Raw genomic sequence first — 26,794 nt, forward strand, 5'->3', positions numbered from 1 at the left:
GTAATTTAACCAGGAGTTGGTGGTGGTATGTTGGTTAGTGCTGGACGCAAGGTTGCTCAAGCTATGATATTCCTGACATAAAGCTGAGACAAACAAATTCGTTACCAGTGTTTTAAATCTGAAGGACGCAGAGGGCACAAGAGCTGAAAAGCAGTGAATCAATCCATTTGATCCAACCACACTCTCTCTTTGGTTCTGCTAAAGTAGGCATGCACGCTAATCCCTAGAGGTTAAGTGGAGCCTGTGCTCAGGGTTTTCTCTTTCTGAATCCTACAGGCAGCCATGTCAATAGAGGCAGCTTAGATAACCCTCAAGCACTGAAAGATTGCAACAATGAGGATGTGGTTCTCCCCCTATTTGCAAATAAAAACCACAGAATGTATATTGAAATGTGTACACTCACACGCTAACAGGTGATGGGAGGTGTGTGTGTGTGTGTGTGTGTGTGTGTGTGTGTGTGATGAGCAGTTTTCATAGGAGTTACGATCAGTGAAGGCAAAGGTGGAAGTACTTCTGCCTGGTAAGTGGGCTGCAGTGTTTCAGCTGTATCGTTCATTCTGAAATAGTCATTTAGGTTTTTCTAACAAAGGACTGTAAATGTGTAGGCTCAGAAAAGCCAATGCTATTCAGAACAGACAGAGAGTGAGAGTGACCTTTAGACTAACAGTGGGGGGGGGGGGGGGGCTAAGCGAGAGCCGGCCACAGAGATGTAAACAGGCACTTCGGGTGTGCAGCAGCTGTCATTCAATCAACAGGGACGCTGCTCACTGATGATCTACACCCTTTAGGGTAATCTACATTTTAAAATCACAGTCATTCTCACACCAGAGCTGTGGAGGCACTCAGGACTCACAGGGCCTGTGGGAAGTTCTCTCTCCCTGTCTCTCTCCCTTTCATTCTCATTTATTGTCTCTCTCAATCAGGCAAGAGCGTCTGAGCAGATTCATTAAAGCTAGTTCACTTGACATCAACTGCCACTGACTGACAGACCCACGGACAGGGAGGGTCAGATGAGCCCACACCACCCGCAGGCGAGCAAGCGGTCTCTGTACACAAGACTTGTGCAAATCTGACTGTTTGAGTCATTAGAACAAGGTAAATGACCACAGGCCGCGAGGATAAATAAAACAGCCCCCAAACTTCAGAAGAGCTCTATGGTGAGAGCTCCTTTCTTTTTTTTTTTTGCAAGACTTCATCATCCGCTGATAAAATTCAAATAGATTTTTCCAAAGCTTGGCCATGGAGAGGAGAACAGCAAAGGGGACTGAAGAGAGCAAAACAAACAAAGAAAACTACAAACCTGCAAGATGAAATTACACTGGTGGCAACACGCTAACAAATGAGCTCTGTGATGGAGATAGAGGGATAATGCTCTCCCACCTTATCCTAGCTTATCTCAATGCAGCGATAATGCATATACAAGTGCTTGGAAATGCCAGCATCAAATGATAATACTGACCTTTTAAAGTTATAACTTGGCTGATACTACCTGCTCAACAGCACGGCCAGAACTAATGGTATATGACAGCATTATAAGGTTTAGAAGCCACATTATGATATGAATGCATAAATCTATAAAGACTCCTGAAAAAAACAACTTCAAGCGGTTGCTGAATTTGAAAATTGAGAATTAATGTGAATCCAAGGACTCTGCTAGGCTAGTCAGGCATACCAAGAGTGCAATATGTCACATCTCACCTCATCTCAGCTCCCTGTGAAAACAAGTGGAATACCTCCTTATTAGTCAGTGACAGCACGGATAAAGAAGCTTTACTCCGGTTTCTGCAAATGCTGTCAGTGTCAGTTAGAACCGCACAGCAAATGACCAATGCAGTACTTTGTGAGAGTATAATGGGGGAATTATACACACTAATGACAGGGGTGGTCGCCTAAGAGCCCCCTCTGAAAAAACCCGCAAACATTTCATGTGCTAAACGGCCGGTCTGAACTGTACCTTTTATTTGCCTGTCATCACTTTCTTGTCCCCTTTGAATCCTACAGCCACACATTACAAGCGCTGAGTAACATCTGATACTCCCCCGCTCAAGACAAGGGCCTGCGGCAAATGCCACTACAGCCAGGAACAGACACATCCTCACCATGTTAAAAGTTTAAAAATCAAGTCTGACCTCAAATAAGTGGTTCTATTTATTTTACACTTCTTAAGGTTGAGACGATTTTCAAAAGAAAGAACATTGAGCAATCACGATCCCTTGCAATCGTGATATCTCACCCTCTGGGACAAAATTGGGGATTTTATTCAATCAGAGCCCGATACGCTTGTGGTTAGATATATTGAAATGTCTTTCACTGCACAAAGCTGGTGCAGGGTATGTCTCATCACCAGTGAAAATCAGCTCCAGATACTTGAATCTCGTGTTGAAGGTCAAAGGTTAAAGTTGCTGGATTCTCTTCAGCTAAAAGGCTTATTAATGACAGATGATGAACAAATAACCCCGCATGTCCTTTAGGGTGGAGGTCAAAAGAGAGGTCGCTACATACCTTTTAACAGAATTCCTGAACCCAGAGGAAAATATTTTAATAAGTTTAGTTCAGTAATGTAGAGCATGAGTGCACACAAACTTTGCCTACCATAGTGCAAGACTGCACCTTTTAGGCGCTTTCATAACCTGATGCACTATAGCATTTGTGCACTGTAAAACTACCAAGAAATTATGAGTAAAGTGTTCATAAAAACAGTGCTCAAGAGCACTCCTGTTGTGTGTCTGCTTGCATGGTCTTTTCAGGAAAAAGTTATTATAATGTTAATAGCTGCAGAATCAATGTCACTCTTTTTAAAATCTTTTAAAAGAACTTGAAGTACTGCAATTCTTTAATTCACACTTTTATTTTGAACACAGAAAAACAAAAACACAAACACTCCTTGTTGGCTACTCCCTGTTCCTGCTGTTGCCACTGTGACAATACAAGGCCCACAGACATCTCAGTGGGAGGCGCTTCACGTCAAAATGCAAAACCAACTCCGCAGCGAGGCACCGCATTACCTCAGGGAGCACACCGCACTGGTGTGATTCACAGAATGGACCAGGTTCACGCATAGCCAATCCACCCAAACAAAAGCTGCACCGAGCTCTGGAGCACTCCAGAGGGACATGTGCAAAACCGCCCTTATTTACAATGCAGCGCAAGGCACCTTCTGCAAGTGGGTCCGTGAAGACAGAAATGGCAAAAGCCTAATATTAAACAAATGCACAAGAAAGCAAATACTCAGCAGAGAGAGCTCTCAGGGGTTTGCTCCGCGCTTGCCCTTTGATGGTCTTGGAGCAATCCGCGTTTTTCTGAAAAATGACCTGCTAGTACAGGCGAAGTAGGCCAACAGTCTCATCCGGCACAACTGCAAGGGCAGGAAACCGCGCTGGAGCAGCTTTGGGGGAAAATCAGCCATAAACCTGCCTTGCACCCTCCAGTGATCCCTCAGTGAGCGTGCAAAACACTACTGCGTGCCTCTGATCTCAGAGCAGTCTGTGTCACCGCCTAGCACTCTACCCACGAAAGCAAAATAAATCAGACTGTATATGGATCCGGTGTAGAAAGATAAGAAATCATTGAGATAAACACACAGTCTTAGTATGGAGCCTCCATTTTACTTCCTTAGGGCTTCTTTCACAGTGTCTGCGTTTTCAAATGGGCATATGAAAAACATGGGCCTGAACTGATAATAATTACAAAGAATCCTAACATTTAGACTTGGTGGGTAAGCCCTCTATATGACACCCCCTAGTGTTTCTCATTCCATAAGACTGAAGCAGAATCCTAACCCAGATAACTCCAGTTAGGTGTTTTTCATGTGATACTTTGATAAATATGTAATATTACAGAGAGAAACACTCACTTTGGGAGTTGCCTACAAGAAAATCCTCAAATCAGTGGCAGTGTCATCTACCATCAACTACTTTTTACACAATGGGAAATGGCTGAACATGCTTTCTCTGTAGGGTTATCTGTGTTATCTGCTATTTTCACTTTACTTATTTCTGTTTTACTCCCATGTAGGAGTGATATCATGACATCTTTCCCTCAGCAGAACAAAACATTGTCAACGAATGAGGCAGTCTTGTTCTTTAATCATTACATTGAGCCAGTAGTGTCGGACCAGTCACCAGGCCTGTGAATAATTACAACACAATAATCGAACAAAAGCCTTTTCTCTAAATTTAATTTATGACACAATTATGTGTCCCATTGGAAAAATGATGAATGCTAAAATATGATTAACAGGCTGTAGGATAATACAGTAGTCAGTTGGTTCATTAGAGATTTACTGCAGGAACACCGAGCTAATTAAAAGGGGGAAAGTTGGGTGGTGGATAGGAATTGACATGAATTGAGGAGGGTAATGGACTATCAACACATTGCATTCTTATCTATTCTTTGATATCTGGTTTTGTTCCTGACAGAACCACCGGGCAGGCAAGTCCATCTAATCTGATCAACCAGCTTTGTTTCACAGGTCATTAACCCCTGGGGGGTCCTCACAGTTGACACGGCAGATTCTCCCCTCAAGCCCCCCCTCCCCTCCCCCAGAGTGGCCAACACAAGAGAGGATTTAGAAAAACAACTAAGGAAAACAAAAGAGAAAGAGGAAAAACAGCCGAGAAGGCCATTTGCATGGATCCACAAACAGGCAACACAAATGAATGCTGACCGAGTTCCCCAGCTTGCCCTGACTCGGTGGATGCTAGTCTTTGTTGCCAGCTTGGTCGCCTTTTCTCTCCCTCACCCAGGTGACTTGGCTCCCTGCTGACGCAGTCCTGAAGAGATGGGGTTAGCGCCGCACAGCAGTGATCTGCATTAGAAAGGCTGCCTCAAACCAACGCGCTGCACATTAAATAGAAATAACGGCCCATCGGGGTTCTGTTTGATGTCACCAGACTCTGGGCTGCTTTGCACGATGGTGCAGGGAGCCGCTTTCATGAAGAGATCGCTATGGGTTATCATATTGCCCTGCACATGCTGGCATGCACACTGCCATCCTCTCTCTAGGGCTTTCCTCCGAGTTCCACTGAAGGTTTGACTCAGAGCCAGGTGGCAGGCAGCACGAAGATCAGTGCAAATAAAACAGGGATGTGTAGATGAACCAGAAGTACACAAAAGAAAAAACACAGAATACATATTTAGTGTGTAACATTTACACACTGTATTTGATTGACCCAAACATACAGAACTGAATGTATTCATGATAAAACAGACATCGTGTGTGCTCAGACACCAGGGATTTACTGTAAACATAGACACAGTTCACAAAACTTCTTGGATCAGAGAGTGGTGTTTTGGATAGAACATGTTTTGCTATCCCATTATTTGACACCTTTGTCTGCGCAGCAGGAAGTTAAAAAGTAAAAGAGGAGTTTCTACTCTTCGGTACATAGTGATCAGACCACAACCCCACACACTGGCAAATAAACTCCCGCAAATCAAGGATTACTGCGAAGAGATGTGAAAACGGCTAGTTATCAATACAAATATGCAGACCCAAAGCTCTAAATTCTGTTTAACCTCATCAACTGAAGAAAAAACATAAGAACCCAATTTAAAAAATCTTGAAAGAAACTAAGCTGAGGGCCATTCTTCTACCTCATTTGCTCATTACACAAGAATGCAGTGTAAAAGCCAACAATTCCCAAAATGTGGGCCAGAGATTCCACTAAACAACGGCTCAACGGCTGCTGAGAAGCAGGAGAAAAAGCACTCTTGTTCGCACTTAACAAAATCAAGTGGTTTATTAAATTTAGCTGTGTCCCCTTCCACTTACACACACACACAGGAGGTGGGGGGGGGAACTAATTTAAAGCCTTCAAAGACCTGTCTGTTGTCAAAACACATTGAGATGGGTTAGATAATATAAACTGCATCCTTGGGAAAGACAAGTACCAGCCACAAACAACAGATGATCCCCATAGCAGACTCCTTCAGTCCTGAGATAACAGTAACCGGACACTGCCGTTTCAATCGCCCCTTCCCCCTTCCAGCCAGAGCGTCTCTCTATGAGGGGAAGAACAGGTCAATCATGGGACGCTGACAGACGAGACCAGGTTAGGTTTAGGAGAAAAAGCCACCACAGGGTCAGTCACACAGGACGCCCGATGCCCTGAAGGAGAGACGGGCTTGGATGATGTTGAAGGGCATTGCTTTCACACCTCACTCCTTGGCGCAGTGCCACTCAAACCCTGCCCCATTGTCTGCAAAACATAGAGGCGTCAGATAATACCTGGTTCAGCAGCACACCCCTGAAACACTACCAACTGTGTGAGGGATTTTTTTTCTTAATTAAAATGTCAGGTAAGAACTGTGGTCACATTCTTTTTCATTGACCAAAGTACTCAGGTTTCCCAGGAAATAAAGAAGTCTGGAAGGGCGCAAAACTAATTCTTAAATTCAAAAAATGTTTTTGTTTCTTTTTTTTTTCAAGAAAGCAACATCCACATTGAACAAGTAAAACCCGTCAGAGGAGAGAAAAAAGGAAGTAGGGCACTTAGGCCAGGCTGTGGTAGTAATTGTTCCAGGATTAACTTTGTAGCTATTTTAACAAACAAACAGCCCATAAGGATTTAACAAAGGTGGCCTATTTTGAGCAGCGCAAAAGCCAGGCCAAGAAGAGCTGAAAGGCCCTGTTCTACTGTCATATCAGCTAATGTGTGTTCAAGGAAGAGCCGAGAGCAACCCTCCCGTTATCTGGCCAGGCACAGACTATCCTTTGAAGGGGGTAAACCCTCTGAGGTGACCAGGGGGGTGCGGAGGGAGTTGGATAAAAGATTACAGGCACTGAGCGAGTAAAGAAGCCATTACCAAAATAGATCAGGGGGGAGGAATGACAGCAGGAGTTTTCATACGTTCAGGTATCGCCAAAACGCAGAGTACAAAGAAAGACTGGAGGTGCTACATGTGCGATGGGTGGGGAATACAGGGGCACACGCTGTGTTTCTGGCAGGCTCTGGGGCGAACGCTAACACAGCCCAGATTACACAGCACTCATCAGAAGAGGAGCTACATGCTTCGTTGGAGGTTTGGGGGGATAAAAGGACAGACTTCGAGCTCCTATGTGCTCTTGCGACGGGAGCAAAGCAGATGAATTCTAAGCCTCAGGTGTGACAGACGTGCTCTTTCTCTCCCTCTCTCTCGCTCTCTCTCACCATATGCACACACAAACAGCACCTTTTTAGAACCATGTGGGGTGACCATAGGACAAGCTTTACATTGAAACTTGTCATAGCCATCCCTCTTTCTTTCACTCCCTCTAGTGTCCACAACCCATACTGCAGTGTCTCTACACATATCTGAGGAAAAGAGGGGGAGAGAGAGAGAGTGAGAGAAAAAAGCCCCTCCTACAGATGACATCAGCACTCTATTGAAGCAGAGCTAGAGGCAGGTTAAACCTCACACTTGTAGTAGCCACTGTGCTAGCGATCTGCTCTGCTTTCCCGGTCTTTCTTAGCAGTAGAGGAGTGTGTGGACACACACACGCGCACACACCACACACTCATACACACACACATCCCACTATTATTACCACCGGTACAAAAAAATAAAAAAACAACGACCATCTTCAGAGCTGGCACTTGAGCTGTGTTTCTTTTGGAGCTGAAGATATCTGTGCCTTGTATTGGATTTATCCCTTTGGATGAAATTTTGGGACGGATTAATTCTTTTTATTCTTTTTTGGTTCTTGACCCAGAAGGTAAGTGAATTTCTTTTTGATTTTGTTGATTTATGCACTGTGAGACTGGGGTTATTTTATGTCCTTTCTCATTTATTCTTTTTTTTATGCAAGACATTTTTTTTAAATCAATGATTTATTTTTGTAGCAAAAAACTCAGACACCCAGTGGAATAATACAAAATGAAGAGAGTCACTTGCCTAATCATCCACAAACAGCAGATTCCCAGTAATTATCTTTCAGTCCAGAGATTTTGCATTGTCACCACTAGTATTCTCGCAAAGTCAAGAAGTCCTCAGACAGAATTCTGAAGGTTTTTATTAAGCACAGGCATTGGTACCGTTGGAAAGAATTGAATAGGCATGTTCTAAACAACTGAGGAATTCTTTCAGAATTCTTTGCTAGAGAGACACCAAAGGCACGGAGTTAAAAGAGGGAATTAAAAGAGCAAATTTCTATAGATATACATTTTCACAGAAAAGTGTGTCAGTTCATTAGCTGCTTAAACCGGAGTGGTATCAATCGAATTGATCTCGGTTTCCCAAACAACCGTAGAATCAGCCTCAAATTTGCCGTGCTCCGTCTCTTAAGAGAAATCTACAGTCCCTCCTGTGATACACAGCCTCTCCAAGCAGCGCACACGCAGCTAAGACGGAGATGTGCACTCCATATTTCACTGGAATCTCAGTTCCTTCTCTCTGCTTAGCAAATGCCTCTCCGCACTTCTGTTTACAGTGACAATTACTCCCGCTTACACCCCACGCTGGGCACGTTCCAGCCCAGCGCATTAACGCTAGCAACAGGAATCTGGAAACTTAAGCATCCATGCACACATATGTAGCTTTGCATTTAAATAAAGATACAACATTCTATATCTCTTTTTTTCATGGATTCTATTGATAGATAGATAGATAGATAGATAGGCAGGCAAACTGTTAAATAGCATTTCTCAATGCCAGGACCCTATTTTGAACTCAGAATTCCTAGCTTTGGCGGCTGCAGTATGTGACTGAAATGATGATCAGGGAGCAGCTCACATTAGGCTGCTTTATCTGTTGGGAAAAGTCCACTAAATGCAGCTTGCACAGTCAGTGGCCTTGTGCCATGACAAAAGCACACACAATTGTGCTTCTCCACTAAAGAGGCTGGCTGCAGAACAGCAAAACAACCTGAATCAGCCTTCTCTCATTTTCTTTCATTTTTCACCGTGTCATATGCCTTTATGGCTACAAAGGAGTGCTCACAACAGCATTTTCAATAAAGTGGCACACATTAACAAACTGCATATAGCTTTCTTTTTTTTTTTTTTTTTTTTTTTTTTTAGAAGTTTGGTTACCCCAATCAGTTCAAATAATTGAAGAAATAGCTATAGCATTACAATATTAAGATATACCTTTTTAAGCTCAACAGCCCTACAATTAATTTCACTTCAACTGGTATCAATACATGGATATCCCTTTATTTCAGTAACCATCCGGCAGCAAAAGCCCAGTTTAGCCAATAGCACCCTCCTCAATCTGATTGAGGAGATTAGATCAGTTTATACGTCTATATAAAACAGATTCGCCTGCTGTAATTCTAAGCTGGTAAGCACCATACTGTACCCATCAGAAAGGATGGGCTCTGGCACCAAACTCAAGTGCTAATTGGATTTCAGGCTTTCTATTAAAAAAGCTCATCACAGGCTTTTTTTTTTTTTAAATCTCATTTTCATGACTGAAAACCATAGTGTTATTTCCCTCTGACAATCCCAGTTGGGACATCTTTGTGTATTGCACACATAGGGACTTTTTTACATAATAATGGGAGAAACACTCACCCAAGCCTTTTTTCCAGTGTATTGCAACGGCTGATCAAATTAGCACAGCCATTGATCTTTTGATCTGGCGTCAAATGTGTTTCAGCCATCTCCCGTTTGACAAGATCAACTACCAAGTGTAATTCATTTGCATGTCGGTGACTGAAATAAACATCTGTCTGTTCCTCTTGTACAACTTTTATCTAATTATAAAAGGAATAAACAACCCAGAGACCAGTGTATCTCTTTCAACATGTAGCTGCGGTGCACAATAACTATATTTAGTGACATCTCCCTCGGCCGAAGAGAGAAGCCCCCATTGTGTGTAGTGTCAGACGCCCGAGGCTTACAACCTCACTGGTCAATTTTATTCAGTGGGAATAAACATTAAATGGATAGACCTTTCACGGCTTCCAGAGAGGACTCTGTCACTCTTTTGTGTGACTCACAAAAAATAGTCATACTGAATTCCTCATTCATGTTTACCCCTAACCCCTTCCATCCAGACAAAAGCCAGAAAAAGCACCCAACTATAATAGTGTCGTTTATTCCCAAAAACAGCTTCTTTGTAAAATGAAATGTATATAGATATCAGTAGGAAAAATTCTTTTGCTTAAAAAAAGGATATATCAATTCCAGAGTCAAAATGTGTACAGATTAACACAGGGAGTACGCTTGGGTAAATTAATTTTCTCTCCATATGTGCACTCCTTGTCCTGTCCCAAGGCTGTAGCCACTGTGCATGTCAAGTGAGGGGGCTGTGTGGTAATTAAAGGACAGTGAGGTGGACATTAGCATCCAGTGTCTGACCTGGCAGTGCTGGGAGTGTGGCATTTTGCAGCCCCTACCACCCCCAAGTGGGGGAAAGCAGCGTGACTGAGGCACAGCCTCCCCTCTGTCGGCAGCACAGCACAGACCCTTCGACTCACGCAGACTCCCAAGACAAAGCCAGAGGGCTTTTGAGCACTGCAGCCACAGGAAACCACACACACACACACACACACACACACACACACACACACACACACACGCACACACACACACACACACCACTGCCAGCCATAGTAAAAACAGTGATAGGAATCAAATAAAATTATATGTTAGAAAGACAACAAATATAAACTATATTCTATAAAAATACATCTGTGTCACTGATGTATAGGGTACTGTTAATTTTCTTTTTCACCATTTGATACAGTTTAAGCTCACTACAAGGCCTACATATATGCTCGTACCCATAAACGCACAAATAGGATGTAACCATCCGAAACAAGACAATTTAACCTACAGGCCTACGCTTTTCAGTATGGCCTATTTCTTGGTTATCTAAAATAGCTCATTTTTACTGGATTTCTGAATGCCAAGAAAAAGTTTTCCTTGAATATTGTATCTATTATTCATAGTTACAGGGGGGAAACTTTCCTTCCTTTCTCAGCCACAGGCAAAAGACAGACATGCAGGCATACTGGCTGGGACAGGAAAAAACAGAACAACTAAAAGCATAGCTTAGGCTGAATAAACCTTGTCTCGTCTTGAAACTGCTTCCTTGCTCACAAAACATTGCATTTGAGATACAGAGCAAACACACTACCAGGCAGATTCTCAGCAAAAATGAAAGGCTTTCAGAGGGATTAGCAATAGATATCAGAAGTAAAAACAGAACAGTGTGTCCTCATTGTTCCAAATTCTTGTCTTGATTGAGCTGGAGATATACAAATCTTCTTGCTACAGTGTTTTTGAGAAACTAAATCATAAATTCTTTCACAGGTGAAGTTACCTTTTAGTTCAACACATCTGAAAGGGTTAACAATAACTGATAAAACAACACTTGTGATGTCGCTGATTGTGTCTTATTTCTGTATTTTTTTGCTTCTTTAGTTTTCACAGATAAGATGTAATAGCTATCACAATTATACAGGCAAATGCCTTAAATTCTAACTGACTCTTAACTGTATTGTAAAAAGCTGTAGCACATAATTATCTTGGCACATAGGCTTCAGAATGTAACTGAAATATAAACCAAAGGCAAAATACAAAACAATTTACTACTCTTAGTGACAAAACATCTTAACCACGAAAATGCATTATCTACAACCGACTACAAAACCTCAAAAGAATTCAAAAGCAAGTTAGCCACTTTCTACAGTAAATTAAATCAACAGAGAAATCTAATCCCTTTACAGTGTTTTTATGTAAAAAGATTAACTTGAAATGATTTATAAAAAGCAGAAAATGGATTCCACTCCAAATTGTCAGTATTTGTGATTGGAGGCTTGGCATTTTTTGGGCCTTTTACCAGAGAATCTAATGTGCATTCATGCGTGCAGAGCCTACTATAGCTATCACCATTCCTCTTTACATTGCCTACTAATGTGTTCTAATGTGACCATTTTTGCAGAGAGCAGACACAGGTTCCACCATTATATAAACCTCCTGAACAGAAAAAAGAGCTTATTAACAATATGTAAAATATGTATACCATCATGACAGTTCCCTTACCGCTCCCTGAATCTCTTAAAAAAAAAAAAAAAAAAAAAAAAGAGAGCGTTTGGGAGGAAAATTTAGAAAAGCTTTGCCTATGAAAAACTGCTGAAGCTGGGCACCAAAAGCCACGCCGAAATTAATCTTAAAAAAGTAACCCCCCCTGGAGGCAGATTCCAAGGTCCTTCTGCTTGCCTGGTATCGAACAATGCACCGGGGGCACTTTGGTGAAATCCGATGATCGTGGAAAAAAAGCAGCCATCCAGTGAGGCCGGAGAGAAAGGCAGCCGGCGCTCCCCGTGAAGCAGCAGGCTCCGATCCGCCTGGTAAAGCGTGCACGGAGAGAGCGCGGACAATACTGCGCTATGCCTCGCCTGCTGCACCTTTCACAAAACAGGTTTTTTTTAAAAATGCCACATTTTCCAGGCAAATCCTCGGGTGAATCACGTTACAAAAGAAATTCCATGGACAGACCTGAGGGAGCGCTTATAACAGAACATTTTTTTAAATGTATAAAGCTGTTATATAAAATTCAATCTGGTCTGTTGAATGAGGAGTATAAGTCACAACTTAAGTTATATCTGAGTTAAAATCTCTTTACAACATGAATGAAGAGCACAGCTTTTTTCCATTGGTGTAAGTACACAGGTACATTGTTAATGAGTGACTACCCTGTATTTTCACTCTTTTCAAGAAAGAGAGTAAGGCTGCATCATCTCAACAACTACCTTGTGGGGGCCTGACAGGCCCTCATTAACCAATCTTAATTAAGTTTTGAATGAATCCAGCCTCATTGCAGACGAACCAGAGAACAGTGGATGGAGGCAGGGATGATAGGAACAGGGTTTTTTTTGCTTCCCTTTACATTTTCAATACGAGAAAAAGAACTCACATTTGACCAAAACACATTGATTGCATTTTGGAAATTGAAAAGCATTTGAGTAGTTTTACTGTGTCCCCTGTTACCATGGCAAAGTCAAGTCAAGCATAAAGCCAGGCTAATTAGCAAAGTCTTATTATCTGAGATTCCCCTGCATCAGCCAAACTGCTCCTTCACGTCTTTCAATTAAAAGATTTGTCCTACAATAGTTGACCCCATCTGCAGACACAACCACACATAAATGCGCAATCAATCAAATATCAGCTCAAGTTGATACTCTGGCAGTCTGGAAAATAAATTATTCAAAACAAATCATCTTTGGAAAGAAATTATTGTCAGTGCTACATTCTCGTCACAGTTATCACATTTTTTCATTGCTAGTCTCCCTCCACTTGGTTCATTACATTGAATATAAAAGCATTCAACCTTGACTACCTCCTTTTGAAAATTCTCCACTGAAGTGCAATGTTCAGAATAAAAACAAAAACTCCCTCACTATTTGCAAAGAACATAGTGTAAAGAGAGTTATAAAGGTACATTTAAATAAGCTAAAGCACACTGTTGTATTATGTTTGCAATCAGAAGTATCTCAATCTGTGTTGAAAATGCAGAAAATTTCATTTAGTCTGTCTTTGTCTATCCTGACAACATTACTCTAGTATACAGACCCTTCATGTCTGGAGTACACGTGATTTGTGTATGAGAATGCTAGTGCTGTCCTTTCCCTAAAGTATCCTTAGGTTACGCCTATTGCTTTGATTCAGGCTAGATAAGAGCATGTGCTAAATAAATAAATGAAATTAAATGATAAATAATCATTACATCTGTATTATTTGGGCTATATTTAGGCATACTGAAGGGACGGGGGAACATTACTGGACTGCATTGTATGTAGTTACTGTCCATTCTCTTCTCAGTTCTCTAATCTCACTCTTGTCAAAGGTTACAACTGCTAAATACTGTATCAAGAGCATCACAAAGAGAAGTAAACCACAGGTGTTTCAAATCCAGCACAAACATTACTGAATTATTAGGAGCTAGGTTTGGCTTGAGGAAGGATATTCTGATTTTAAACAGCATACACGTGTGATGAAAGTTACATACGAAGGGATGGGAGGAGGTGGGCTAAATTCAAAAGGCAGGAGGTGAGTGGAGGTGAGCCGGATGGCTGTTCCAGAATTCATGAGAGTTTGAGCTACACCCGTTCATGGGCCATGTACATTTTTAACCATCTTGCAGGTTTATAATTCATGAGCTCTGGGCCTGCCCCTTGGCTTTTCCTACCAACTCACCATGAGCATTGAGAAGCGTCTGCTTGGAGAGTGGGCCAGAGAGGATCTGCTCCTCTAGAATTAGGGTGCCTGTCTTTTGGGGTGTTTTATTTGTATCCCAAGCCAAACTTGCAAAAAAAATTGAATGTGGCTTACCAAAGAGCTGAGTAAGACAGGAGAAACCCACCCACCGCCATTGTGCCAGGGCCCAGATCACTGTAGCTTTTGATATGCAAAGAAATTCTTTTCTCTCGTCACCATAGAAAAAGGGGGGTGGGGGCAGGGCAATGCACACAATCATGGTTGTGTGGTTGAAGGCAAAAAAAGGTTTTTATAAAAATCCACAACAGTCCAGCTAATCCAGGTCCCACAAACAGTGTCCACTATCAAAGACGGCATGTCGGGCCCTTTATCTGGGGGTAATTTGGGCAAAGGGAAAGCAATCCTTTCGTACACAGAAACATAATAAGCTTTGGGGGGTTTATCCACCCCTCCCCCTTTTTTATAAGTATAAAAACAATGTTGCATATAAAAGGCAAGAAAGGAATTGCATAACAGCAAAACCTGCCAATTTAAAATCTGGAAGGAATTACAAGCATATTTATAACAAAGCATCCAAGTTATAAAAATAACTACCAATAGTTTGTTTTCTGTAGAAGGTACATCTCTTTATATAAACGTAAAAACGCGCCTTTATCCTTCAAACTTATCAGCAAGATTAACATTTAAAAGAATTTGCCTGTTTTGTCACTTTACGGATTTCCATCAAGGGCTTCCAAGTTCACAGCAACATTCCAGGCCAAAATGTCCATTCCACCTCCATCTTTTATCCTTGCTGTGAGCGGCGCAGTGATTTTTTACTGCCACTGGTTTAATACTTATAAAACCTTTTTTGGAAAGGGCAGCCTGCAACAAAGCCACCTGATGTGAAACGCCAGCTGTTTATGGGAGAGAAACACCACCTAAATAAGAGTGCACATTTTCTTACTTGCAATAGGGAGGAGTATTTTTTTGCCTTATAATGACGTGTAAACCTGCAGCTTTGGGTCCATTTGATCTGTCTTCCTGGTGCCCGCCATTGGATTGCTGTGAGGTGATGTAAATGTGAAGTAGCTACCACCCTTTGCCAAAAAGCCAAGAATTTCCATTTTTTGATGAAAGCTCAGGGCATACCTTGCACATCCACAGCCCTACCCAGTTTAGAATGAGGGACAAGGGTTTACATGTCGTCTTCCATACCAGAGCTCAAATCTATATAGGCCTCTTACAGTTGCCTTTCAATCAGTGTTTACTTTGGCCTCCGGCTTTACCGGTCACAATAATTGCAAACACTTAATAGACCAAGAAAAAAAACACCAGCATGTCTAGAAACATGCCACCCTTTTAGGTTTTTTCTGTGTATTTGTTTCTGTTGCAAACATACCTCTGAGTAACTGTTCTGTGAACACAAAAACTATCATGACAGACATGAAGTATAATATGCAAGAGAGCAGAAGAGGGAGATAATAGCCAAGCTGTGTGGTCCCAGCCCTGAATCTTGTATTAACACAAACCCGCCTTGGTTATCATACGTAAGCAGTTGTGGTATTTACATAGTAATGCTGTTATAGCTGTGACACAGTTTACCCTTCATCTGTGCTTGTCAGCTGGAATTGTCGCATAGGACGATGTACTCTCTTCTAATTGCATCAACACAAAGGCCATGCGGCTTAGCCACGTGACTAAATGTGTCATATTGTTCTTCCAGGAGATCAATCGAAGTTTGGGACAGGGGGAAGGTGGGCAGGATTTGATTTCCGCCCTCTACATGAGCACAAGAGGGTGTGACACCAGGCCTGGGGATTTCTGGCACTGAGGAGAGTCCGGAGGAAGTGGACCAAGGGTCTGCCCACACAAAGCCGGACACATCCCTCCGAGCACCACTGGGCTGGATATGCGGTTCTTGTGAAGACCAACTGGCAAAGGACGATTCGGCTCAGAGGCGGGAGATAGGAACTCTGGGGAGCCGACGGGGGTGGAGTTCAGTACAAAGTGGGCTGGATCGATCCTGGGCGAGATTTAGATAACAGGCAGCGCACAGCTGCTCGCATTGGACTCCTCACCAGCGCTTGGGCCCCAGCAACATGAACGATCTCCCTGAGGTGACGCAGGAGCCGCTGTTCTCGTTCCCTGCACAGAGAGGGGCCTCTTAGACACACACAGAGGCTCTAATTTGGGCTCCGGCTGTCAGCCCCAACAATACTGGGATTCTGCCTCGCAGAGGGGTTTTTAATATCCCCTGAATCGTATTCCTGCACAGGGGCAGGAAGCTTAAAGTTTGTCTTCGAGCAGGGTGGCTGTTTTACGTGCTTTATCTGCCATGGCAAAACCGGCCGAGGCATGAACACTGGAAACCGGCGGACAAGCCAGGAGGTCTGCAGTACAAACAAGGATCAGTCCCGCAAATACTGCCCTGACAGGATATAACCAAAGAGACCCCAGACCACACGGACAGACTCTTCCAGAAGAAAGAGAGGGGGAAAAAACCCTCGCGAGCTCAAATTTATCTTCATTGGGTTTCTGTGGCGGCACAGGATTTACCGGTTCTCTTAAATCAGGTATGACAAATATTGATGCTTTTTCTTTTTTTTTCTGCTTGAGTCACCAAAATGAAATTTGTAATGAGACATGCGAAACAGAGGTCACGACAGGAATGCATAATTTCAGTAATAAATCTGAATTAGCCTAATTAAACTGAGAACAAAACAGCCTGTCACTTCACAAATACAGTGCTCTTCAGTAAAGATGCAAAAAAAGGAACAGCAAATGACAGTTTTAAACCGTTTGCTTTGCAATATTAATTACAAAGAAGCGATCAACTCTTGTTGCATCTATATCATTTATCGTATAGTTCCTTTTTAAAGTATTTATATCAAGTGCCTGTTTTATGCATGTTTAGCACATTAATGTTTTAGCAGATGACATTAATCACACATTGTTGCAGTTGAAATACCCAGTTTCTGAAAGTGTCTGTGTTGCAGGCCCTGAATTATTATTAGTATGTTAATCAAGGTTCTTAGCTTCAGCCCGTATATCTTCCTACAGTTTGGACACTGGGTTACTGGAGGTGGACTTGAAGCCTGTCAGGGTTTTTTTCCTCACTGCTCACATGTGGTGTTGAAAGCACAAATTACTGCCACCGACTGTTTGGTTAAAAATGCAAAGAATCCCTTTAAAAGCTATTTTTTAGATCTTTATTTTTAGAAGAATTTTATCTTTTTTCTCTCTCTGTAAAACAGGAAGTTTCCACACATTGTGAGTAATGGGATTAATCGGAAACATCAAACCAAAGATATGTGAATCCAGGCAGATTGGCAGTCATTTTATAGGGGCAAAAGATCGGGGTGGTTTTACAACAGTTAATCAACAAGGCCTGACATTGTTCACCTCAAGTCTGCTGTTAAAAGCAGCCCTGAAATGCAACCTTGGAAAGAACAAATCTGTGAAATAAGCAGAGACGACTATTACATTACACGAGCCCACAATGATATACAGGGTGCTGATTCAAGACTACCTGAAATGGAATGGAATGTCTTATCTATTTACAAGGCTGAACGGGACTCTACCACCACTTAAATTACACTTTAAACTTTTAATCTTAAAACCCTACACATTTTATTGGAATGTTTTTTGTGCTTTTTCAGGGAAAAGTTGTTGTTTTGGTAACCACTGCATTTTTTTTCTTTTGTTTCCTCCTCCTGCATTGATGTCACACAACCCACCTTGTGTATTCTTGTCTACATTAAGATATTTCAGACAAAAATGTTTTTTTTTTCCACTAAAAAAGGTAAAATTAAACAATTTCATATTTTTGTATTTCTGAAGGGTGTTCTGACAGACCCGAAAGCTGCACACCAAGATGTCAACGTTCAAGACAATGTGCAGGTATAAGACCTTCTTCCACTCCTTGACCCGGATAGGACTGCTTCTTGGTCTGATCAGTCCATCGGTCACCTCCGCCTCCTGCCCTTCTGCGTGCCGCTGTGACGGGACCTTCATCTACTGCAACGACCGAGACCTGACCTCCATCCCCACGGGCATCCCAGCCGACGCCACGGTCCTCTACCTGCAGAACAACCGCATCAAGAGTGCGGGGATCCCTCCGGAACTGAGGAAACTCACCCGCGTGGAGAAGATCTACCTGTACTGCAACAACCTGGATGAGTTCCCCACCAACCTGCCCGTCAGTGTCAAGGAGCTGCACCTGCAGGAGAACAATGTCAGGACTATCACCCACTCCTCGCTGGCGCAGATCCCCAACATCGAGGAGCTACACCTCGACGATAACTCCGTGTCCGCCGTTAGCATCGAGGAAGGGGCCTTCCGGGACAGCAACCACCTGCGAATGCTGTTTCTGTCCCGCAACCACCTGAGCACCATCCCCCTGGGCCTGCCCATGACCATCGAGGAGCTGCGTTTCGACGACAACCGGATCTCCTCCATCTCTGAGCAGTCCTTGCAGGATCTTATAAATCTCAAACGGCTGGTGCTGGACGGGAACCTCCTGAACAACAACGGTATTGGAGAGATGGCCTTCGTCAACCTGATAAACCTGACTGAGCTGTCGCTGGTCCGCAACTCCCTCACCGCCCCGCCGGCTAACCTGCCGGGCACCAGCTTGGAGAAGCTGCAGCTGCAGGATAACCACATCAACCGGGTGCCAGCTGGGGCCTTCTCCTTCCTGCGGCAGCTCTACCGCCTCGACTTGTCCGGCAACAACCTGAGCAGCCTCCCGCTGGGCGTCTTCGACGACCTGGACAACCTTACTCACCTGCTGCTGCGCAACAACCCCTGGTACTGCGGCTGCAGGATGAAGTGGGTGCGGGACTGGCTGCGAACTCTGCCATCCAAGGTCAACGTGCGTGGCCTGATGTGCCAGGGCCCTGACAAGGTCAAAGGCATGGCCATCAAGGACCTGGCCACAGAACTCTTCGACTGCACTGATGAGGCACACGTCCCGCCCACATTTGAGACTAGCACAGTATCAAACACCCTGCCTCCTTCCAGAGGTCAGTGGCCTTCCTTTGTCACCAAAAGACCGGTAGTCAAGGGGCCTGATCTCAGCAAACACTACCGCAGCACCACCCCTTCGGGTCGGAAGGTTATCACTATTAGTGTGAAATCCAGCAGCGCAGAGACAGTGCACATTTCCTGGAAAGTCTCACAGCCGATGACCGCCTTGCGTCTCAGCTGGCTTAAGTTGGGCCACAGCCCTGCGTTCGGTTCCATCACAGAAACCATCGTTCAGGGGGAGAAGACGGAGTATTTGCTGACTGCTCTTGAGCCGGAGTCCTCTTATCGGATATGCATGGTTCCCATGGAAACCAGTAACATTTATCTGTCAGATGAAACACCTGTCTGTATTGAAGCAGAAACCGGATCTCTAAAAGCATACAACCCCACCACAACCTTGAACAGGGAGCAGGAGAAGGAGCCTTACAAAAATTCCAGCCTGCCTTTAGCCGCTATAATTGGCGGGGCCGTGGCTCTTTTGGCAATCATTATGCTTGCATTGGTGTGCTGGTATGTTCACAGGAACGGGTCCCTCTTTTCCAGGAACTGCACCTACAATAAGGGTCGGAGGAGGAAAGACGACTACGCCGAGGCAGGAACGAAAAAGGACAACTCGATTTTGGAAATACGAGAGACCTCTTTTCAAATGATTCCAATAAACCATGGAACCGTGTCCAAGGAGGAGTTTGTGATACACACAATTTTTCCGCCCAACGGCTTGAGCCTGTACAAGAGTCCACACAGTGAAAACAGCAGCAGCAATAGAAGTTACAGAGACAGTGGAATACCAGATTCAGACCATTCCCACTCATGATAGTGATTATGTATTTTAAGACTTTTTATTACAAATGTGTGACTTGAAAACTGGTTAGACTTTTGCAAAACACTGGAATTGAAAGACTGAAGAAGCAATGTTCTGTACATTTGCCATATAATTTATATTTAAGAACTTTTTATTAAGAAAAAGTTTGAAATTGCAGGCTGTCACTGAACATTCAGTGTGTGTTGTCACTAACTGCAATTCTATATTTTAGAAATTTGTAGTAATTTGTACTGTATTTTCTTTGCTTAAGGTTTCTGACCAATTAAAACTTTGTGTTCTACTGAAATATGATGACTTGTCAACTGTGAAAGTGGGTTTTCATTACTGTGTTGAACAATCAGACTTAAAAAAGAGACATTAAAGAACCCTGTAGTATAAGCACAGGTAATTTTTCACTTTGTTGGTATCGATACTGTCAGAATATAAATGAGGAGGAAAAATGACAAAAGAGACAAGGGAAAATAGGCCACGGCAGACTTAATCAGGAAAAGAAAGGCAGCCATTGTCATTTCTCCAAAAGACAAGCAGAGAAGAGATGCTGCTGTCTCAGGAATCGTGGGGTTTTTCTTTGGAATTTGAGTTGCAAGGACAAAAGGAATGTCAGGCTTTACTTCTGCTTTGTTTCGCTCTCGGAAATAATTTTTTCTCAATTGCTTTTGAGAAGCAGAGATGCCACACAGTAAGGACGACTTAAAAGAGCGGACCTTGCGCCTGTGCCACAGTATGGCCTTTGGGGTTACGCCGCAGGGCAAAATTAAGCACACAAACCATGAAAAGGAGAAGGACAGGCTGACACAGAGGATTCTCAATCTAACAACAAGAGTCAACAAGTGTAACAACAAGGTGAAACTACAATTGAACATCCTTCAGTACAGTGTACCATATGTCATTGTCAACGTTGCCCTGTAACATTACTATATCCTGGGCAGAAAAAAAAATTACAGTAAAAACTGCATTTTGGCTTTTTTGAATACAAAGTGTCAGCTGTTTTTGTTATTATTATTATTATGATTATTTTATTTTTCAATTCAAGCCACTTTTTGTTGCCACAATTTAAAGGTAATTGTTCTTTACAACTGAAAACCAAAGTGCATTGTACGCCCTTTGGCCAGTCTTGTATGTGCCTTGATCCAATGCTTATTGTATTTAGCTTTTTAAAAAAATCAGTGACTTAACTTTTTTCATACACACTTGAATATGATAAAATATTGGTCATATTGCAGAATAAAAGCAGATAAAAATAAACCATGTGGTATTTCTTTCCCCCTCACCCCTCCCTGCTTTTTTTAAGGACATCACTAAGTTGTGACCACTCCATTCCACAACACCCTCCCTGGTCAGATTCTAGATATTACTGAGCTACACCAGTGATTCAGTCCTACACCCTCCAATTTCAACCCTGTTTTCCTAGCCATGCTGCCTCCATTCACACTACTGCTTATTCCTCCTTATCATGTAGGACGTAAATTAGAACTGTAGGAAAAATGTGATGCTCAGTTTGACATACCTTCCAGGCACAGGGTGGGATATATCTAATGACTAACCACCATGCAGAACATGGCATGGGCCCTGCTGGATCTGTCAGTGTGGCAGCCAGGCACAAATGGAGGAGCAAAGCCTGTTCGAGCCTCCAAGCTCAAGAATGCAGGCTTGCTCATTTTTGTGTTGGGTATCACACAAACACGTTCTGAGCATTAATTACAGTATGGGGAAAAGTGTTGCCAAAAGCAGCATACATGTAGCAGGGCTGAATCATGCCCTAAAGATACCAACCTTTATGTTCTTCAAATAAACTAGATCCAAGCGGAGTTTGTTTCTGCTTCTTCTCATTGTGTCAAAGCGAGGTTCTGCACTCTAATGCTGTCAAATATTTTACTACTAAGCTTTTAAGCTGCCTTTTCATTCATTCTTTGGTTAACGTTTTTTACCACAATCCTTGTGTGCAGTACGTAGCGGAGTTTTAAGGGAACAAACAGTGTTGAGTACTGTAAGAAATAAAAATCTTGCAGCAACCTGTAACAACCCACAGCACATTGTAAACCAAAGAAAATAAACATAACAAGAAGAAAGCAAGCCTCTTGTGTGACAGTTAGCCGACACCTTCTCACAAACTGAGTCGGCGGGGGACTGGTTCCCCTTGCCACACTGGTTCCCAAAAACCGCGTTCCAAAAAGGAAACCTTGAAAGTGTTCAAGCTTTGTAGATTTACTGAGCTTGAGCAAGGTTTACACCGAGACTCCCTGTCTCAGATGAGTGTGGATGAAATAATTAATTGTTTGCCATTCAGCCTGAATAAAGCAAATGCTTTTAACCAAAAATCTTCAACCTTAACCACCACTCTCTATATTGACCTTTAATTTCTTGTTTTTGAAACTCTGCATTCACTTCCACACTCTGATAAATTAACTGCCATTGCATTCTCAAAACCAAACGTGGATATGGACCCAAACCCCCGCATACAAGAGGCATCTTTAAGACGCTGTTTCGCTTCTCCTACAGATTAGGGAAGGCAAGATTAAAGGGCTGGGTGCCGGCAGGTCTTTTTGGGCTTGTGAAACGAGGCTCCACTCACATTATCAAGCTATGTCAACGGATGAGATCACTGCAATTTCATTAGCAGGCATGCAGCCTCTTACCTTCTGCTCTTAAGTGCATGCCTCCGTTATTAATGAGCTTTCAGGTTTAAGTAAATTACTCAGATTCTCCCGGTGACACATGCATTCTTGCCACTTAAACGGTACAAAATAGCAAAACAGCACTCTATGTTAATCATTTATTAATGCATGCCGAAACAAGGCTGTTTTTTTCATCAGCTGAGAAACCCCTCATCTGTATTTTCCTGAATCCTCTTCTCTGACTACACAGGGACTTCAAATTCACTTTATAGTGAGTCACAGCAGCAGGTTGAATATGAAGAGCAGCACAGATGTGTAAGAATTACAACACCACTCTCCACATTCCGCACATACGTCAATCTCAGTAACGCCGCTGATGACCGAAAGCCCTTTTTAACGACAGGATGCTCTTCCACAAACTGCAATCACAATCATATAATCAAATTGATACTTTCAGCCATCACTGGAGTCAGATACATGCTCTACCTTCCATTATACCATGAGGCACAGACATTGCTGGACAGCTGAAAGGAAGTTCTAAATAACTGCCTTAAAGATGATCATGTTCTCATGGCTGAAAAAGCACTGCTGAATGACACCACCTCTTTCCAACAGGAGATATGAAACTCTTGCAATCAGCCCCCTTAAAGTGATCAAAAGAGGGAGGCTCAAAGGCAACCATGACTTATCCGAGGTTGTAGAGAACAGGTGAAACAAAGGTCAAGGCACAGAAAAAAAAAAACTGCCAGTCATGACAGAGGTTATTGCCATCAACCAAGAGGTCAACCATAGGGCAGATGAACCTTACCAGCACAATGCTAATCAGCACAAAAAGCATGCCTGCATATAACTTAACAAAACAGATATTTGTATGTTTTAGGAGACATTTAAAATGGTGATCACAAATTCTTTCAGAATTGTTGAAATATTGCAAAGCAGTTTTATTTTTATCCCAAACTCTTGGCAAAATATAAAGTGCAAAGTACACAGAATAATTGTTTTATTAAGGTTTGGTTATGAAAAAACATATTTAAATAAGGATTTATTTTTCTTTCTTCCTGAGTCAAGAGTCTGAAATTTCACTCAGTCTTACACACCTGGGGTAAACAGCTATTATGAGTGCTTGCAGGTGTGGAACAGCAGCGCTGGTCCCACAATCCATCTTTGAGAACCATTAAAAGCCGCCACACTGTGTGCTACAGTGACGTGCCTGATAATTGAGAAATGGCCAACTCCATCCCCAAGGGCCACAGAGTCTCCCAGTTTTCCTTCTGTTTTCAACCAGCGACTGATTTACACCAGAGACACCAGGCACGGTGGTTTTATACCCACATAATGACTTCAATTAAACAATTAAGAGCTATGATGGAAGGAAAACTAGCAGACCCTGTAGCCCTTGAGAACTGGGGTTGGTCAGCTTGGTGCTAATTTATCATGCTGGACCAAATGGAATCTACATACAGCATATCTTAATTATAGCAACATCTTGCATTTTTTCCGTCCTTGTTTTTCAGTTTCAGACTGATCTCAAACTGAAGACATGACACGTTTTAGCCAATTACTATGTTTGTGACATGGGTCTGTTTTACTGCACTTGTACAATCCACAGGTATACAAGATGAAAATTAATTGTGATGTAGGAATATTCAATCAAACATTCTTAGACTGGCCAAATGTCATGTCATATCCTAGATAATTTATGTGCCTTTATTTATCACAAAGACTTAATGAAACTTGTGAGAATCACATTTTGCAGCCTCTATTACAAGATCTCAAAGTAACAAAGTAATAAACTGCACAGTCTTTAAGAGTGTTGACATTTTAAATATAAATCTCCAACTTCACAGTAGACTGTTATGCCATTTTTATGACCTAAATTTGAATATGACTGTCAGAATGGTAAAAACACTTAAAGGCTCATGTGTTCTCTGTGATAAGAATAATTGCTTACCATTTAAATTTTCAAGTTAACCTTCACAATTACCTGCTTTGAACAGAGAATTAATTATCATCAAAGCTGCATGTAGACTGAAGCAATCGCTTTAAAGCTGGTTTAGGTAAATAACAATTCAATGTACACACTACTCTCCATTACATACACTTCAGTAAAGCGTATGAGAAGCTAGTATTCTTTTCACCCCAATCCTGTTGCAAAAGTGCACTGAAAACCAGTATGTGGAGAAGTAAAGATACTTGGGGGAGCACAGAGGTTAGATGGTGCAATGTTCTTACTTTACCTAGGGCTGCTCTCTCTTTACATAGGGCATCACTCTTTATCAAATGTAAATGCTCAATTTAATTTCATTACTTGTACTGACATCTTGCAGGTCCTTTTAATTGGACAATTCAGGCACATGGGGACGGGTGTGGGGGCAGGGGTGAGAGTGGGGGTGGCAATGGGGGTGGGGTATCGGACTAAGTTCATCCCACAGACCATTTCACTTCACGGAAACACCCCCATATTCCACACAGATTCTACTCTATTCATTCCCATGGTTGTTTGAGAGAGCAACTGTTACTGTTCCCTTTCGGCAACACGTTGTTTACTTGGACCCTTTCCCCTAGTGTCTGACTCCTACTCTCAAGTCAAATCTCCTAATTCTTTTTTTTTCCTTTTTTGTTCACTCTCTTGTATCCTGTCCAAGACATCTTGCACATCAAAGAGAGTCATCTCATTTTAAATCTTCTAAACGCTGAGAGGAATTGAGGTCAGAAGCCGATCCCTCGGTCTGAGTTTCCTTGCTGAGCCTCCGTGCTCCGCACAGGCAGTCTGTGAGGGGGGAGAGACACGCAGTGACACAAACCAGAAGCCTGTGAGAACTGCTCCACTCATTCTATTATTTATTTGCTTAGCAGATGGTCTTATCCAGGGTGACTTACCCAGCTTCCATTTTGCATGTAATCCGTTCATGCAGCTGGATATTTATTGCAGCAATCCAGGTTAAGCACCTTGGTCAGGGGTAAAATAGCAGACCCCCACTGGGAGTCAAACCTGCAACCTCTAGGTTCTAGCCGCTAGCTCCTTTACCGCTATGCCACAGCACTCGTGCCTGGTGAATGGCTTCAGTCTGATGTGGCCTGATGAGCGGAATGCAAACAAAACTTGATGGAAAAAAAGTGCAATTCCTGCAAGACACCATTTGAAAAATAGCCATGAAACCACAACATCGCTTACGTCTGTCTTGCTATGACAGTTGCGGTTTCAGAAAAGAGAATCTCTGCTAGTATTTACTTGCAATGTCATGCCATGAATGTATGGGGGGCTTGAAACACACCATTAGCTGTATACTGGTTTTTGTCTTGCTTCAGTAAGACACGTTTTTTTTTCTTTTGGAAGTAAAATCTTCTTAGTGTTTAAAAAGCACATTATTATGGCATAATATAAGTATATAACATGCCCTTTAGACAGGGTGCCTGGGAAAAAATGGAATTTAGGATGATGCTGTACTTATGATAAAATCAAAAAATAATTGAATTTTAAAAGAACATTCAGTTACTCGAGCAATGACCCAGAACCAACTCCCTGCCTCAATTCGCATAATGAAAGACTGAGATTATAACACCCTGCACTGCACCCTCCCAGTTCCCTTCTCACAGAGATGACACTTAAATCAGACCCCCCCCCCCCACCCCCCCCCCCCCCCCAAAACATGCGCTCGCGCGCACACACACACACACACTGCATAATGCACCACTGCCACTCCAACTGGAGCAATCTGCCAGCATAAGAGGCGGCAGCAGCTGGAATGGCAGTGATTGATTCGACAAGGACGTGCACTTCAACAGAGCGGATCAAGACTGTGTCCTGCCCGCCTGCCGTCACATTGAGGGAGAACAGGGTGATGGCTATCTCACCACTTTAACCAGCCAAATCAACCTTTTTTTTTTCTTGTAAATAATAGTTTTGTGTGAGGGTACTGTTCAGAGCATATGCACACGTGAATAAATCCTTTAAAACAGATTCTGTTAATTACACCTAACAGGACATCTCAGGATGGTATCTCAGCCAACAATGTGGTTCATCATATGGATTGAATGTGTCTGTGTTTGCGTGTGAGTGTGTGTGTGAGTGGCTGCAGAGGGAGTGTTGACATAAATTTTACACATATACCTTCAGCATCTTAATAGGGGGCAAATATATTCGAGCAGAGTTTACGGTCTTTCTCCAAGCCAAACATACAGCAGGTTCCACAAATATT

The 26,794-nt window shown here is 42.6% G+C and overlaps 2 protein-coding genes across 2 annotated transcripts in view; one reads left to right on the plus strand and one right to left on the minus strand.

Annotated features, from left to right (window-relative positions):
• LOC118789823 (ADP-ribose glycohydrolase MACROD2-like) overlaps window positions 1-26,794 on the minus strand; it is a 271,812-nt gene that overhangs the window by 173,383 nt on the left and 71,635 nt on the right. The gene's annotated exons all lie outside the window — the stretch shown is intronic.
• Window positions 7,383-20,007, plus strand: flrt3 (fibronectin leucine rich transmembrane 3). Its single transcript, XM_036546483.1, has 3 exons — window positions 7,383-7,696; window positions 15,853-16,702; window positions 17,970-20,007. Exon 3 carries the CDS (start codon window positions 18,004-18,006, stop codon window positions 19,969-19,971), a length of 1,968 nt encoding a protein of 655 aa, XP_036402376.1. The 5' UTR covers window positions 7,383-7,696; window positions 15,853-16,702; window positions 17,970-18,003; the 3' UTR covers window positions 19,972-20,007.

This window comes from Megalops cyprinoides, chromosome 15 (genome assembly GCF_013368585.1).
Source record: "Megalops cyprinoides isolate fMegCyp1 chromosome 15, fMegCyp1.pri, whole genome shotgun sequence".
Taxonomy (NCBI): domain Eukaryota; kingdom Metazoa; phylum Chordata; class Actinopteri; order Elopiformes; family Megalopidae; genus Megalops; species Megalops cyprinoides.